This window comes from Myotis yumanensis, unplaced genomic scaffold, assembly GCF_028538775.1.
Source record: "Myotis yumanensis isolate MYYU_CA2020_CCGP unplaced genomic scaffold, mMyoYum1.0.hap1 SCAF_3, whole genome shotgun sequence".
NCBI classification, from domain to species: domain Eukaryota; kingdom Metazoa; phylum Chordata; class Mammalia; order Chiroptera; family Vespertilionidae; genus Myotis; species Myotis yumanensis.
Window position 1 is genome coordinate 172,583,692 of NW_027223754.1, and position 17,037 is coordinate 172,600,728.

The 17,037-nt window shown below is 34.0% G+C and overlaps 1 protein-coding gene across 1 annotated transcript in view; it reads right to left on the reverse strand.

Moving 5' to 3' along the window:
- The window catches only part of LOC139006447 (mucin-19), a 98,198-nt gene extending 84,407 nt beyond the window's left edge, over positions 1-13,791 (reverse strand). Inside the window, exons 1-14 of the mRNA XM_070408816.1 lie at positions 13,765-13,791; positions 13,263-13,323; positions 12,939-13,036; positions 10,897-11,107; positions 9,720-9,842; positions 9,174-9,297; positions 7,729-7,864; positions 6,133-6,225; positions 5,396-5,480; positions 5,083-5,220; positions 4,279-4,428; positions 3,335-3,429; positions 2,776-2,902; positions 563-809 (exon numbers count right to left, since the gene is read on the reverse strand). Coding sequence (XP_070264917.1) covers positions 563-809; positions 2,776-2,902; positions 3,335-3,429; positions 4,279-4,428; positions 5,083-5,220; positions 5,396-5,480; positions 6,133-6,225; positions 7,729-7,864; positions 9,174-9,297; positions 9,720-9,842; positions 10,897-11,107; positions 12,939-13,036; positions 13,263-13,323; positions 13,765-13,791 — 1,715 coding nt within the window. The remainder of the gene's footprint in view (positions 1-562; positions 810-2,775; positions 2,903-3,334; positions 3,430-4,278; positions 4,429-5,082; positions 5,221-5,395; positions 5,481-6,132; positions 6,226-7,728; positions 7,865-9,173; positions 9,298-9,719; positions 9,843-10,896; positions 11,108-12,938; positions 13,037-13,262; positions 13,324-13,764) is intronic.
- Between the last annotated feature and the right edge of the window lie 3,246 nt (positions 13,792-17,037).

Below are 17,037 nucleotides of genomic sequence, written 5' to 3' on the forward strand. Positions count from 1 at the left end.
GCAAGTAGTAGTCTGAATGAGACACAGTCCTCAAAAAATGCAGATGAATCAAAATATAAGATATAGGCTTGAATGTGTGATAGGAATGTACAAACAAAGTTGTATGGATGTCAAAGAAAGCTTGATTCTCCCACGAGTTAGTACCCTGCTTACTCTGAGTCCCAGACAACGTTCATTCATCTTTGCATCGGCTGCAGTAAGCACAAGGCCTGGCACACAGTAAATATACATTTGATGTGTTTGTTGAATGGTGAATGCTGAGAGACAACTAGAAAGTCTTCTCTGACTAGGAAATCATTTCTACATTGTTTGCAGGTAGGAGCTGCTAAAATATTCTTCGACTGGTATTTAAACCAAACAACAGTAAGATAGATTAGTTACAGCCATGATGATGCAATGAACACTCCTGGTAAAGGGTGTCAATAACCAAGCTTCCTCAGAAATAGAAAATAAAAGATGTGACAGGTCTAAAGAAGACAACATGCTAGCAAAAGACTATTTCTCTGAAAACAACAATCCCTGGATTTCAAAGCAATAACAAATAAATATGTGATCTCCATACCATTTATTGTCATCAATCTCGATGAGTTTGCCTGGTTTTATGACCTCGTCATTCATGTAGCACTCACACTGGGACTCTGAAACACAATTTCCTTCGTTATCCTTGTACATCCCATCAGGGCAAGTGCATCCATCTACCGGAACATCTTCTACATCACAGCTCCTATCGCTCTCTGACAGGGATCGGCAAGAACTGTTGCAGGCTTTTACATTGTACTTGAAAACCAGGCCACTTGGACAAGAGTGATCTGTAGGGATAGAATAAATATGTACATATTCAGAAAAATTAGCAACTTTACTTCAATTTGATATTTATAGATATTATAGTAAATTTAGTAAATTGTTCCTAATTGATTTTTTAATGTATTTTTATTGACTACAGAGAGGAAGGGAGAGGGAGAGAGAGCTAGAAACATCAGTGATGAGAGAGAATCATTGATCGGCTTCCTCTTGCATGCTCCCCTCTGGAGATGGAGCCTGCAACCCGGCATGTGTGGGTTCATGACCTCCTGGTTCATAGGTCCACGCTCAACCACTGAGCCACACTGGCTGGGCCATAATTGAGATTATTTTTAAAAATCAAGAAAACGTACTCATTCATTATTTATTTCCCCCCCGCCCCCCCCCCCCCGTTAATATTGAGTCCCTACTATATGTTTATATATTTTACTGCTAGGGGAAGTACACTTTCCTTACGTGCTGTGTGCAGCAGGGAACCTGCTCTTGGTGAAGAGGAGGAACAGCGTGAAGGTAGCCCAGAGAGAGGTAATTCTATGTGTGGGCAACAGCCTAAGTTAGAAGAGGAGGAGATTCTTATAAAGAGCACGTGAAAGAATAAAAGCTCTGCGCCCAGACCCCGAGTCGGCAGGTAGAGCCCGCAGGCCCTCTTAGGCAGTGTGGTGTTTTAGAGCCATGACCAGCCCCTGCTTTGTGTTAGACCGCGTGCCACACAACCGGGTTTGCTTTATTGGTTTTCTTTAAAGATGACACTGACTTCTCTGTAGAAAATGGATTAGAGGAACCAAGAGGGAAAGTGAAGGAAGCTATTGCCGTCACCCAGGAGGAAAAATCATGGTTTCTCAACTAGGTTGATGGCAATAAAGATGAAGCGATATGAGTGGATTTTAGAGAAATTTTGGAAGTGAACTTGACAGAACTTATTGATTGACTGGATATGGACTATGAGGTATTAAGTGTGATCTATAAGAGATGCCTTTGTACAAAACATTATTTTTGTAAATTGAGTACTTTCTAAAGTTGCATTCAAATAGTGCAGTAAGTACTTTAAAACAAAGCAAGGTTTTATAAATGATAGTTGAGACTTTAATTTACTGATTTAATTTTATTTGGTTTCTAATAAATAAGTTTTTTAACATTTGACTCTGACTTAGAAATGAAGTCAGAATGTTATTTAAATTTTGGCAGATAATAATTGAACAGAAACTTATATTTATACATAAATACATACATATTCTGTTCTGTTTAAATATGAACATATTAAATCAAGATAAAAGAAATAAATAATGAAGTAAAAATGCAAGGATTGCTTAAACAAAATATTTCATATATATATATACATATGTATACATATAGACACAAAGATATACATATATATACACATATATAACTATATATACATATATATACTTACACACACACACACACACACAGGTACTGAGTGACCATATTTAAATCACATGCTAATCCCTTGTCCTTCAGCAGGCTGGGTTGCTTTGATTGGTAGTTTTAATTAGATTTGCCCCAATGAAGATGGGGCAGATTCCCAAAGAAATATCAGAATTTTATTACAAAAAAAGGGAGGACATGGATCTTGAGTAATCAGTACAATTGAGGAACAGAAATGTGCACTATTAATATTTTTACATTGTTATTGTTTTCCTTTCCCCAAAAGTGTAAATGCAGTATCAGGACGATGAAGATTTTTATAGTTCCTACTGCCTAATGTCGCACTGATTTCCAAAATGTCACACTAGTGCCTGTAGCTCATCCTCCCCTACCCAGGACCAGGGGATACATTGTTTTAAACCACACTTCTGGCAACTAACCATCTGTTGTGTATCAGAAACAGAAAATTCTCTTTGAAAGAACCCAGTACAAATTTGTAAACACATGGGACTAGACTCTCTCTCTCTCTCTCTCTCTCTCTCTTAAAATTGAGAAGGACGAATTATCTGAAGACTTCATCCTTCTTACCGCATCGTCCAGTTCTCCATTCCCCTATGTATGTTTCTTTCTCAGCACACGCTTTCACATAGTTGCCTAAAATTGTGCACAGGCATTCTTGACCATCTTCACAACTGCAAGTGTATTTTTTGCATTCCTTTAAAATAAAAAACAAATTTATATTACATTATGAATATATTCAGAAGAACATAAACTGAGTATGATGCTTCAGTTCATAACCACTCTGCTTCCCTGAAAAAAAAATGGTTTTTGAAACTTTGGGAAATATTTCTTTTTATAGCAAAAATTTGCAAGACAGCATATCAATAATTAACTGAGTTTTCAACAAACTTAGAAAAGACAGAAAGAGAACATCATTCAAGACTTTTCTCATTTTTTGTACCACATTTTACATTAAAATTGGTATATCTAACAATTGAATAAATTAGTGGAATCCAATGCTAAATTTAAACATATATCATCATCTACTGTCAGTGGTTGCTTTTAAATTTTTTTAATATCTACATGATTCTTTTGATATTATCAAAGTATTTCCTAAAAAAGTCGTTAATGTTAGACCCTCACATACCTCATGATACGGTTTAGGGTTCACAATTGGATGGCAGGAAGCAAAAGGCCCATTTGAATCAAGAAGAATTCCACAGTGACTTTCAGCAAACCTTTCTGGAAGGAAATTAAGGCACCCCAAAATTATATTAATGACTTTATAATTTTTAATTACAAGACAAAGTGCAAATGTTTAACAAAGTGTTGTCTTTAAATAATTATGTTTTTAAAGTGTTTTTAAATTGAATGTATCGCTATATAAAAACAATAGCATGATATAATCAGAGACACTTTAAGCCAAAGAGGCAGAAATCTTTATTAGCTTTGGACTTTTATCTAAAATCAGCTAAACTTATTCTGAAATGCAGTTTATACCTACACATAAGTAGTAAAAAGAGAACCAGATTATTTATTTAGGTGTCTTTTAATTTAAAATATAAATTTATGTCTGTGTTGACAGGTTGGGTAAATGAAGCCACCACAACACCACTCATTTCACCCCTGTCGCCCAGTATAATTTCCTTAATAAGATGCAGGGTTTGGGATAACTAATATATTTGATAGCAGTGGCTGGGAGACCTGGATCTGGCTACAGCTCTATTGTTAAGTGGCTCACTCTTAACAGTTTCAATCAACGATCACTTCCATGAGCCTTGTTTAATAAACCAAATAATCTATAAAGTCTCTTCTACCCCTATTATTCTATAACCATGGAGAAAACTGTATAAGAAAGGGAAAAAATGGATATAGAAAACGACAACTGAGGTGACCCAGCCATTCCCTGTGAAAGATGTATTTGCTAGGAATGCCCTCAGCCACACAGACAGTTTCTCTAATCATGGGACAGTACACCAAACAGTAGTTAAAACCAGATTTATGTGATAGACTCCTATCATTACCAGAATAAGTACGTAATTCCTAGCACCTAGTCTTTAACCACAGAGTTTGGCATTTAATTAGCATTACCTGTGTCTATGCTGATGCATGAAGTTGGGTTTCCTTTAGGACAGGACATCATTTCCCAAGAATCAGCAAAAGCCTGAGATGACTTCTCCAATATGTTCTGACTTGACATGAAATCATCCTCTGCTCTGTTGTTGTAGGAGCCACAGAGTCCTGTGGAAGAGCACAGGACAAAATTGAACATCCCCTTCCCTACTCAACTTTTTGGACTCATATCCTCACTTCATATTCAGTTCTTTAAGTCAAAACTGCAGAAGCTGTCTAAGAGTACAGCTTGCTTAGTCTTTATACACGTAAGTGACCATGGAATTTGCCGTAATTCTTCTTGTTTGTTTTGTGTGACACCATTGACAGTATGTAAGAGCTGATTTCTATAGTAGAAAAAAACCTCAGTGGAAGATATGAACACGTGACCAGAAAAAACATGTTATACTGTAGTTTGTATGTGAAATATGATTTTCAAAAGATTGACATCCATAATATCTTAGTTTATTCTTTTACAGACCAAAATCCTTAAAAATGCATATTAACAAAAGGATATTTAACATATTATCAAATATCACTATATTTGAAAAATAAAAGCCTTTATTTAAAAGCCTAAAATGTTGAGAACCATTTAGGAATGGGTTTTGTAACAAACAAGGTTGTCAGTACTATAAAAAGCAAATTGAAATTTTACTGAAATATAAAAAGGAAGATGAAGTAAAAATGACTTATGGTTTAATATCATTAAGAGACAGTTGAAAATTACAATAGATGATTGACATATTAGAGCCTTGGAAATAAAAACATAGGCAGAGGACTTACCGACAGTGTCTGTGAATTGGTTAGGTGGCATGGAAACATATAATTGCATCACAGGATCAGTTTGTATTTGCATTTTTACATGAGAGTATGTTTCTACTTGAAAGTATGAGAGAGATGCCTTGAAAATCTGTATTTTGTCTGTTAAAAGAATTATTAACATTATTAGCAGGAATTAATATATTAAACAGTTTTAAATTTATTAAAGTGTTTTTATTCTTTAATATATATTAAAAACAGAAACATTTATTATCATTAAAACTTGAATAAATGAATGCCTCCTACATTTATTTTTGAGTGGTATTATTAAACTTACCTGAATAGTAATAATGTTGATTTTCAATCTTGTCATTTGTGACTGTTCCATCTCTATTAAATACATATTTGTCAACCGAACCAGACTAAAATTGAAAATACATTGTTAGTTCATATCAATTTGCAAAATTATTTCAGTTTAATGCAATGTAATACATAATAGATGCGGTAAAAACGGGTATAATTTTATTGGATTAATTCCTAAATATCTAAACCATTTTTAAAGCACTTTCCATTCATACTTTGCTTCATTGTTTCTCATACCAACTCTTTGAGGAAGTTTGTAAAGGGCTCTTCATCCCCAATTGTAGATGAGGAAACTAAGACCCTTGAAGGTAACTTGGATTTCCAAAGGTTAAAAAGCTTATAAGTGCAGGCTGGCTGCTCTTCCTTCTCATCTGGGTCTATTTCCACTTAAATTGTTAGTTTCTCATACATGAAATTGTAAGCAAATATAATTGCTTTCTTAAATGATCCACAGTATTTAATAATTTTATAATTATGTAAGGTTGATGTGTAATGAGCGTGTTGGTTGTGTATCTATGGTATATTTTTATTATTTAAGGATCCTTGGAACTATCCAGCTCTTCCAGAGACTCTACCACTTTTCTGCATAATCTTATTTGTGCTTTTAATTTACATAGTAAAGCCTCTTTTCTGCAACCTCTAAAATTCTGAATTTGTGACATAATTAATTTGGTTGTGCTCTGAGTAAACTTTAGGAAGTTGACGACTTACCGAATTTAAGGCGAGTGTAACACTATTTAAGCACGTTCCTGACATACCACTTGGACATGGACGAAGCTCAACACTGACAGACCAATCTTTATCCTGTTAAAAAAAATGCATTTCATTTAAATAATAATTTAAATGTTATTGATGACATGTTATTACTATTTTATTTACTCACAATGCATGTTTGCATTTTTAAATGAAATTTATTGGGGTAACATTGGTTACTAACATTTTATATGTCTCAGGCATACAACTTTATAATCCAACATCTCTAGATTCCATTGTGTGCTCACCACTTAAAATCAAGTCTCCTTCTGTCACCACAATGCCTCTATACAATCATTCTGCTCTGAAAATGGAATCCAACTTCAATCCATGGTATAGATTAAAACTGGTCAAGAGCTTTACCGATGAGATCTATCTGTGTGGCCTAAGATTGGTGGTTTTTCATAGCCATTGTTTTTTCTTAATCTTTACTTTCTGTCTTCTCCTCCAAGGGAGTTATGCTGTATGTGGAGACTAAGGTGAATTAAAGGCAACCTAGCTTGGTTAGTCTCTGGACAGTCCACATTGTCTATTTAGATCCTATGTGAGAGACAGTTAATAAAACCTCACTATAATTCATATCAAACATTGACTTCCAGTTCTCATTTTAAGATCTAGGAATCCCTAAACTATAAGAAGCAAATATTCCATACATTCTGGCATATTTCCTTCTCACTTTACTCATCCCCCATTCTCATGGATTACATGAGGCGTACAAAGAGAAGGAAAGAAAATTTGGAAAACTGACTTTTAGCAGCAGCAAGTACATTTCTCAGAGTACTGGGCATTGACCTGCATCTCTCACTTCAGAAATCACAAATTCTGTTCATCTTTGTTTCTTACTAGGAAGACTAAATAATATCACTTATCCTCATGCTAGCCAAAGGTACAAGCCATGAAATGGGATTTCCACTTTTATTAAAATTCAAACTACTGAAAATTTTAGTACTGAAAAGAATTTAAATATGACAGCCTCTATCATACTGATAATATTGTCATAAAACCTAAAAATAAATGCAAAGAATAATAACGAAAGAGAAAGATGCTTCATCTATAATAATAAAAGCATAATATGCTAATTAGACCAGACGTCCTTCCGGACGACCTTCCAGATGAAGCCAGGGTTGCAAGGGAAGCCTGGGTCCTGGGTGCCAGAGGGAAGCCAGTGCCAGCAGCCGGGGGAAGGGAAGGCCTACTCTTGCATGAATTTCATGCATTGGGCCTCTAGTAGAATATAAAGGATAGTTTCATTTGAGACACTAGTGAACACATGCAAAGAAAAGTAGCACAAATAATTTTCCAGTGCATTTAGAAAATTATTAGTGATGAAAGGGGCTTTGTTTGTTTTTAAGCAGGAATTTCTAAAGAGCACAGGTAATACTGGTTGCCAATGTCAATGTGATAGCAGACATACTGAAATATATAACCAGTACTTGAAAGGCTGTTCGTTATTTATTTTTTTAATAATTGAAGGTGAAGATTGTGTTTCAAGTTAATTTAAAAATAGCTTGGAGCCTGTATTAGTTTTCTGAAGTGTTCGAGGTTCTTACGTACGTGGATGGCCAAAAAGTGACAGTTTCCAGGATGGTTATATTTTTCACCATCAAAGGTGGTAATTGAACTTCCTTCAACCTTACATCTTCCAGGACACATTGCTTCAGTGCAAGACCACTTTGCATCTTGGCATGTGCTGTTAAAATAAAATGGTTATGTTAAAGACCACCAATCACATCTTTAAGAAATCACAACTTACACTGACATTTAGTTAAGCTGTATTAGGCCATGCACATCCCCCACCCAACATCTCATCTCTGATGTAATGCCTCATTGACAGTGGTATCCTGGTATTTTAAAAGTCGTGAATTCCACTGAATAAAATGGTAACATCCAGCTGCATTAAACAAATAAAAACTTGTAAACTGGATCTCAGGTGCTTAAATGGAACATATTTCACTGTTAGTATTAAAACATCTGCTACTTGCCCCATTGTAGACCTGCACTTTCCAATATAGTACAGAGTCGTATAGCTATTGGTTATTTGAAATCTGGCTAGTCCAGATTGAGATCTGCTTTAAATGAAAAATATACAGATGATGAAGGCAACATGAAAAAAATTGTAAAACCTCAGGTTAAGTTTTATACTAGTTTTATGTTGAAATAATAGTTAAAAGTGTTAGTTATCTATGTGGGTGACATTCATGACTCACATTATACCATTATACTTCTCTTGAACAGCATTTTTGTAGATATTTAATAAATCATACTATTGTTTTTATAATCATTATTAATAAATTATTACCACATGAATCAAACATTTTCTATTTATAGGAAAATTATTATAGTATAAATACTACATTGTTTTTTATTGAGTTAAATTATTTCCCCAGAAGGACATCATATATTTCTAGAAAAGTCCTTTGGATTCTGCAGAAATTTGGAGTTTCAGAGAAAAGTAATAAAGAGGAATGGGGAAGTCTCTCTCGTCAGCAAATTCTTGCTGCACTCAAAAGGAAGAATCAAGCTAACTATTCAAAGAGGAATAATCTACACTAGCCTTTGGCACATTAAAATCTACTCCGTATTAAATTTATCTCCATAAATGTAGCCTTCTATAAAATTATTTAAAAAGTGTTGGGCTGTTTCTGATTATACATTCTATTAAATATTCTTGGCAATTAGAATGATTACTATTTCATTATTGTAACCATACTCTTGTATTATTCTTTGTTCTCTATTTGCAACCACCAACTGGAACACTATTTAAAACACTATTTCAGTTAGTGGAAAACATTATCTTTTAAAGATACACAGAAAGTTCACATGTTTTATACAAATACCACACTAAACATTCCTCAGCCAAAAAGATAAAATATTAACACGGGAAATCCCATGAGGCTGCTAAATTAGTCAGAAGGGTGGATTCAGGGATTATTTTAAATTAGACTAAAATATTCGTATTTTTTCACTATCGACAAAGTGAGGATGAAAAGCACACATACCACTGAGACCCACAGGGACCTTCTCGAACGTCTCCTGACAGGTAGACATTTCCATTAGACTCACAGGGACAGTCGGCCTTCAATACACATCTTCCTTTCTCTCCAATGTCATCCAACAGATAACCTAGAATATGTCATGTAAGGTGAATCTCAAGACACATGAACCCCAGTAAATTCTCAAGCAGTGTATTGTGAAATGACTGTTGAGCTAGTTCTGATAGGTGCGGACATGCACTTAACATAATAATTTCTATTTAAGCAGTTACTCCTTCTTTGAGAACTTGCAAGCATGTAATTTTCTGAACCACAGATCAGTCCTCCTGAGCCAAATGTAGAATCAGAGGATAATCTGTGGGTATTACAGCCCTCAGGTTCCGCAGAGACAGAAATGCACATTAACTTTAAAGGTCTCTCTCTGCCCCCCACCTGCAGTTTGCTAGAAGGCTGGACTATGAATAAGTGAATTCATTAAATATCTTGTTAGAGATAAGACTGCACTAGAGTGAGTCACTTCTTTTTCAGTTCTTTTGGTGTAAATATTATTACCTTCTGGGCAGGTGCAGCCACTCACACATTCACTGTCTTGAAAAGGAGCCACATTAGAGCAAGTTGCAGGATTTGAGGGGCCACATTCTTTGTAGACATGTTTTTCTGGGCATTGAGGTTTTTCTGGAGAAATACAGAAATATTTATATATGAAAATCAGAGGAAAATTAATGTGATGAATATGTAACATTCTAATGAGGATCTTTTCAAATAGGATTCTTTGAGTCTAAATTTCAAGATATATGTTTTTCAAGATACTCAGTACCACTATATTATGCCAATTGACCCTGCATTATTTTATAATACAGAATTTAATATGGAGGAAATATATGCTGTACATAATATCATTTCATCTTACTTTGATCTTATTTGTATTCTAACTTATTAAGATTGAGATAAGCATACGTGGAAAGTATATATATGTTCTGAAGCTTATATTTATGTTTTATTAAGACGGATCATGAGAATTCTCGTGTTCTCTGTTATTACACAGTGTTTTACAAAGTAATATACTTTAAAAAGATATTAGCTTGTAAGAACATGTAATAAATAATTTCAAAATGCAATGAGTATTTAATTTTAAAGCGTGCCTTTAATATTTATGTAAAACATTTTTTGTACTCATTCAATAGAAACTTATCTGGCCACTGGGTAAAGCTAGCAATAAAACTACTGGTCTGCAATGTGTTAATTTTTTTGAAAGAAAATCATAGTGCTAATCAATATCCTTTTGATAACATTTCCAGTACTTTTACAGTTTTTTTGTACAGTTTTACTCATTTCCCCCAGTGAATTTTATTTATTGTAAATATCATGAAGTTCCTCATTAACATCTTTACACAAAGCACTGCAACTTGTGGCAAGTCACTTCACCAAAGGGCCTCAGTGTCCTCACAAGTACATGTGAAGACAAGGCTCTATCATCTCTAAATGCTTCCCAGGGCTTACAATCATCTGAGAAGATCACTATGAAACATAGCTCAACTTTAAAGTCCCATACAGGGTTGGTCCTAAGTAGGTTTATAGTCATTCATATGGAAAATAATACAATAATTAATAAATAATAATACAACAACAATAAGCTCTATGTTTCATGTACTCACTACTGTAAACCTACTTTTGTCCACCCCTGTGTAAACTTCCTGATTGGAAATCTACAATAAAATGAAAAACCTACCGCAAACCACATCAGAATCATCTCGCCAGGATTCGTAGGTGCCGGGACCATCTGAGGCACAAAGGCGGGACAATTCTGAGTAAGTGTCACATGTCGACTTTTTGTCTCCATTTTGGCAATACTCATCAATGCAGACCTTTTTGTAGTCACTGGATAAGGCAGAAACCTTTCCACATTCCTCAAAGTAGGTTCCAATAATTTTGTTACAGTACTGCAAAATAAAATATAAAGTTTTTATAAAACATTAAAAATGAACAAATGAATATTTAAGAAGAGATCAATTCAGAAGTACTTTTCTGCATAATATGCTGTAGTTTTGACAGGGAGGATTATTGGATGCTGGTTGAAATGAAGAATTTTTAAGGATTATAGTAGATACAGTCACTCCTAAAATAGTACTTCACTTGTGGCATTTGAGTTGCTATAAAACAACTTCAAAAATTGTACTTGAATTCATCCCAAATTTCTCTAAAGGTGACATGAGGTTTAGAACTTGAGAAAGTGGAAGAGGTGAGAAAAGGAGAGATCAGTCGATATCAGAAATTGGATGGTAAATGATTGATAACACAATAGACAGAAGGGATATTGGCCCTTTTACTGTTAGTCTGCTTATATTTGGTGAGCAAACAGATGACATTAAAATGCAGTGACTCTGTTTTCTTGGTGTGGGCTATGTGAGTTTGTTCTGGAAACAATATATTTGTTCTCATGTTGGTTAAGAAAGTAAAACATGTTAATGAATCCAAAAAGTTCAAATTTCAATATATCTTAACTACCGCATAACTATCTTCTATTTTAACCATTTTTTTTTTTTTTTTGCTTTCTTTCAGGAAATGTGAAAGCTATTGCCAAACAAATGCATAATTTGCACTAATTAAATTCTGGGACAACTGATAATATTCTCCAAGTGAGGTATAAAATAAAGTGAAATAACACCTGCAAAGATTGCAAAGATTACTTTTACATCTATTGTTCTTTGTTGCTTTCTCCCTTGATTATAGGTCCCTTTAGGGCAAGAAATATAACATTGAATTTAATATAGCATGGATTAATACCAGGCTTTAGATATAGTAGGTCTTTATCAAGTATTCATTGGCTTTAACATAAATTTATGTAAACATTCAACTAACATTTTTGAGCAACAGGGGTAACATGCAACTACCACAACAAATGAGACATTATCACGCAACTCATACATAATCTCATAGAAAATATATGAGAAAAATGTGGGAAATCATTATAGATGGTGTCTTATTGTAAGGACCAATGAGTGACACAGGGAATGAAGGAAAGAGAAGGCATCTAAGTGCAAAGATCAAGGAGGGTTTCACAAGGAAGATAGTAGATGATCTTGTATAACATCACGGTTTAATTTGATTTGCTAAAAGATAACAAGATGGTTATAAATGTAACACCCATTGTCAATAGAACAGAAATTTCTTCTATCTTTTGATCTTGAGAATTTTGCTCTAGATTGAAACAGGAATATGTGAATATTCACTCAGTCACCAAATGAATCTATCGAATTCAACATAACACAAGGTTGGAAAATTCACAGAGTAAATAATGACTATTCTTAATTGTCATAGTCAAAAATATTACCTATAACTCTTTCAAAAATAAGGTAAAGATACAAAGGATGACAATTCAGACTGGTTCTCTGGGGCAAAAGTAAGAAAGCAAGAACAGAAACTAGTTCTTAGGGACACAGTACATGGATTTCTAAACTGTAAGAGTCAAGTTAGTACCCATGAAGAGGTAATAATGCAGAGGGGAAATGTGTCAATTTACAGACAAATGAAAACACTATGCAAAGGAAATTAGAATTGTCACACTAATACATAGTTAATATCATTGTGTTTTGGGGAGAACATTATTTTGTCCTCTTTAGTTAAACTAAAGCTCAGACTACAGGGACATTAGAGGGGAAGCAGTTGCAGAATTCTAAGAGGTGAGTGCTGAGAAAGGATGCTGGCTATCTAAATTGAAACCCAGGGGAATATTGCAGAAATTTGCTACTAGATGAAATACTAATTTCTTACCTCTACTCCATCTTCGCAAGTTTGATAGGTTTTACTAGTAGCTTCAGGGCAATCACCAGCAATTTTACTCTTGGCAATGTGCTCATTGATGTCTTCTCCTTAAAAAGAAAACAATGTTTGATTCACAATATGCATTACATGTACACGTTATCTTCAAGCTAAACATAGACTTGACAACATAAATATAGACATATATTTATTTTAACATTTTTTCATTCTTTAGACAAATGCAAAGTGTTGTTACAGTTATCCAAACATGAGCATTTATTTTATAATTTTCTTTTGGGAAGCAATATTCTTGTTCATAATACATTGAAATCTTACCTGGAGTGGTGTTGAAATTACCACAAAGACCGCAAGTTGGATATTGCTTGTGAAGAGTGAGCTTTAAAAGAAATGTATATATTTATAAAATATTGAAAATATCTTAAGACAATATTTAACCAAAACAAAGAACATGGCTCTTAGTATTTTATTCTATCTAAGCTGGTTACTTATGGATGTACTACCAGGTGTGTGATTTTTAAGAACCTGGCTCTAGAATTTGGAATAAATCCTGACTCCACCACTTACTAACCGTGTCTTTGAGCAGGTTATTTAACTTTTTAATTAGCGTGAATTTCATAAATTCCATCATCTTTAAAATAAGATTAATAATAGTATGTACTTCAAGATGTTTTAAATATTAAGATAATGGTTAGTACAGTGACAAATACATAGAGATTGCTCAATGAACTTTAGCTCTGGTTTTATAATGTATTGTTTTTGTAACTAAAAGCAAAGAAAAAATAGCACAGGATTATAAGAAAATCAAAGATAAACTTACTGAGAGTTTGTTATTTTTGTCCCACATTAATGACAAGATTCCTCTACGGCTGTTCAGGACATTATATTCTCCATGTTTTTTAATGTGAATCAGCTTGTTGTTATATGGTATCTGTACACTGAAAAGTATAAAACACAAGTACATATAAATGTAAAAAGTATTCTTATAACACCTTTGGTAATTCATTTTTCTATAGTTAGAAAATCTGTCTAGTAATTATTAAAGTTTTCTTTTTTATATTATTTCAGAAGAGATACAGTGGTTCTTTTCCCAATATTGGAAAGACTTTTAAGAAACAATGAAGAAATCTTTGGGACTTTGGAGTAATTAACAGCAACAACAACAAAACACAGTGGTTCAGTATAAAAAAATAATGATGAAATAATTGTAAATGTTCACAAATAGAATAATATGCCGCATTTTCTTATCCTGGTAAGTATTCAAATATGCTATCCCTTCCAAATGTAAATTAGTATGTCTGTAAATCATGGCCTACGGGCTTCAATCTATTATAAAACCTCAAGTTTATATTTAGTGTTAAACATACAAATAAAAATTGAAATATTCTTTAAACAGTTTTGTTGAATACACATGTTGCTCAAAATCAAAATACTCAAAATAGTAAAACAACAGACATCTCTTTTTTCCCTACCTTGTTATAGAAATAAATATATCTTACAATCCCACATATATCTGTATTATAGAGTTACCAAACTCTTTTCCAATAATTTATTAAAAATATCAACATGCATCAAAATAGGAAAAGAGTACATCATCTCTCACCATCTCTTTATCCATACACTATTTCATTTACCTTTCTTCATTAACTAAAATGGTGTCACCAGATATAGAGATGTCATTATTGTCAATTAAAACTGTTATTTTTTCAATCTCATTGTCATCGTTTCGTTTGATCTCAATATTGAAATCTCCAGAGTCAACACAGTGGCGGCAGAAAGTGTACGTGCATGATGACTCAAAGGAAAAGATACGGCCGTTGAAAGCTTTGTATGCTCCTTTGTCCCAAGTAGAAGCTTCACCTGTAAGATATTTAGAATAGAATATTCATAATTATTCAGACAATTAATATATTATCTAGTTCTGATTTATTGAAGTGTTTATTCACCAAGATAAAAAAAATCACTGAAAGATTCTATTCTCGTAGCCATTAGCTTTATTCATTAGTTTTCTTTCTCACATACTGCAAAAGCACACTAAAAGTAGCACCTGAGGCCTTGGGAATACCCAAAGTTGGCTATCTGGCAAAACAAAACATGAATAAAACATCTTGTTTCCATTGGAAAGGACAAATGAATTTACTATGGGGAGGAATCCATGGAGGGAACTGATGGTCTGCTTAATTGTTTTACTCTTTATACAGATAGTCTTTTTAATGTTGTCTGAGTTGGTTAACATTTATATCAAATGAGTGTAAAGACTTCTATTATTTTTTTCTGTACATATATATGCACATGTGTACGTGTGTGTATGTGTATATAGTGTCTTTGTATGTATCTTTGAGGAAAAATAGTACTGATGTGATGTTATTCACACATACAATGAACAAATAGATAATGGCAAATTGGTTACTTTATACCTCACTAGAGGCCCGGTGCACGAATTCAGGACATTCTAAAATCTATAAATGGGGTTTGTTTTATCCTGAATATATAATTTTATTTTGTGAGAGCTGTGATTTGCCAAGGTCATACACATGATTATCTCTGAAATTCATATATTTTCTTGGGACAGTCAACCATAGTAACCTCAGAAATTAAGAGCTTCGTGCACCGGTGGGGTCCCTCCACTTGGACTGCGGGATCAGGCGGAAACCAGTTCTCTGACATCCTTCGAGGGGTCCCAGATTGTGAGAGGCCACAGGCCAGGCCGAGGGACCCCACTGGTGCATGATCAGGACCCGGAAGGGACACGAGATGTTGGCCAGCCAGGGAGGGACCACAGGAGGGCTCTAGGGTGTGTCTGGCCGTAGTTCATTCCTGATCACCTGGACCCCAGCAGCAAGCTAACCTACCGGTCGGAGCATCTGTCCCCTGGTAGTCAGTGCACGTCATAGCGAGCAGTTGACCTGCCTTAGTATATCATTAGCATATTATGCTTTGATTGGTTGAACAGCTGACCAGATGACCAGACACTTAGCATATTAGGCTTTCATTATATAGGATTAGGTACTGACTAACTTAGGCATATAAATATGAATAAGAATCAGAATAATTTTTACTTACCAATAATTGTATTTGTTTCTGAGTATGTGGGAGTTGCTTCCGGAATATGAGATCCTTTTTCTATTCAATACAATGCATAGATTAGTAAAATTTCAGGACATATATTGATTTTAAATATATAGTTCATTTGGGCATCTATATGGAAATTAAGAAGTTGGTACTAAAATCTATAAATGGGGTTTGTTTTATCCTGAATATATAATTTTATTTTGTGAGAGCTGTGATTTGCCAAGGTCATACACATGATTATCTCTGAAATTCATATTTTTCCTTGGGACAGTCAGCCATAGTAACCTCAGAAATTAAGAGCTTATTAATTTTGGGCATCTAAAATTACAAACACACGTTGCATCCCTAACAGAACTATTTTTCAACTATAAATTTTTATTGGCTATTGCCCAAATAGGCCCGAGATAGATTGTATTAAACCAGTCTACTATATAATACTGATAATTCAAAAATATATATATATATATCAACTAATTTTCCTAATCAAAGGGAAAAATCAGTATACCTTCAAATTTGTTTCTCATGACTGTTTATTTCTAATGCACTGACCCTTTTATGTAACCAAGTAAATTTATAAGAAATCTTGAGGCAAGCAAGCATAATAAAACAACAACAATAACAAAAGTAAAGATTTTTATATATATTTAAAAATATTTTTTACAATGCCATTTATTGTATATCTTGAAGCCACTTCTCTTCACAACAGGCTGTCTTTACTAGGAGTGAGTGGAAATAGTTTTAACTCTTTATTCAAAACTAAATTTTAAAATAATATATCTAAAATGATATAGAAGTTGCACTATATTTTTTTAAACATATTTTATTGATTTTTTACAGAGAGGAAGGGAGAGAGATAGAGAACCAGAAACATCAATGAGAGAGAAACATTGATCAGCTGCCTCCTGCACGCCCCTCACTGGGGATGTGCCCACAACCAAGCTACATGCCCTTGACCGGAATCGAACCCGGGACCCTTGAGTCTGCAGGCCGACGCTCTATCCACTGAGCCAAACCGGTTCTG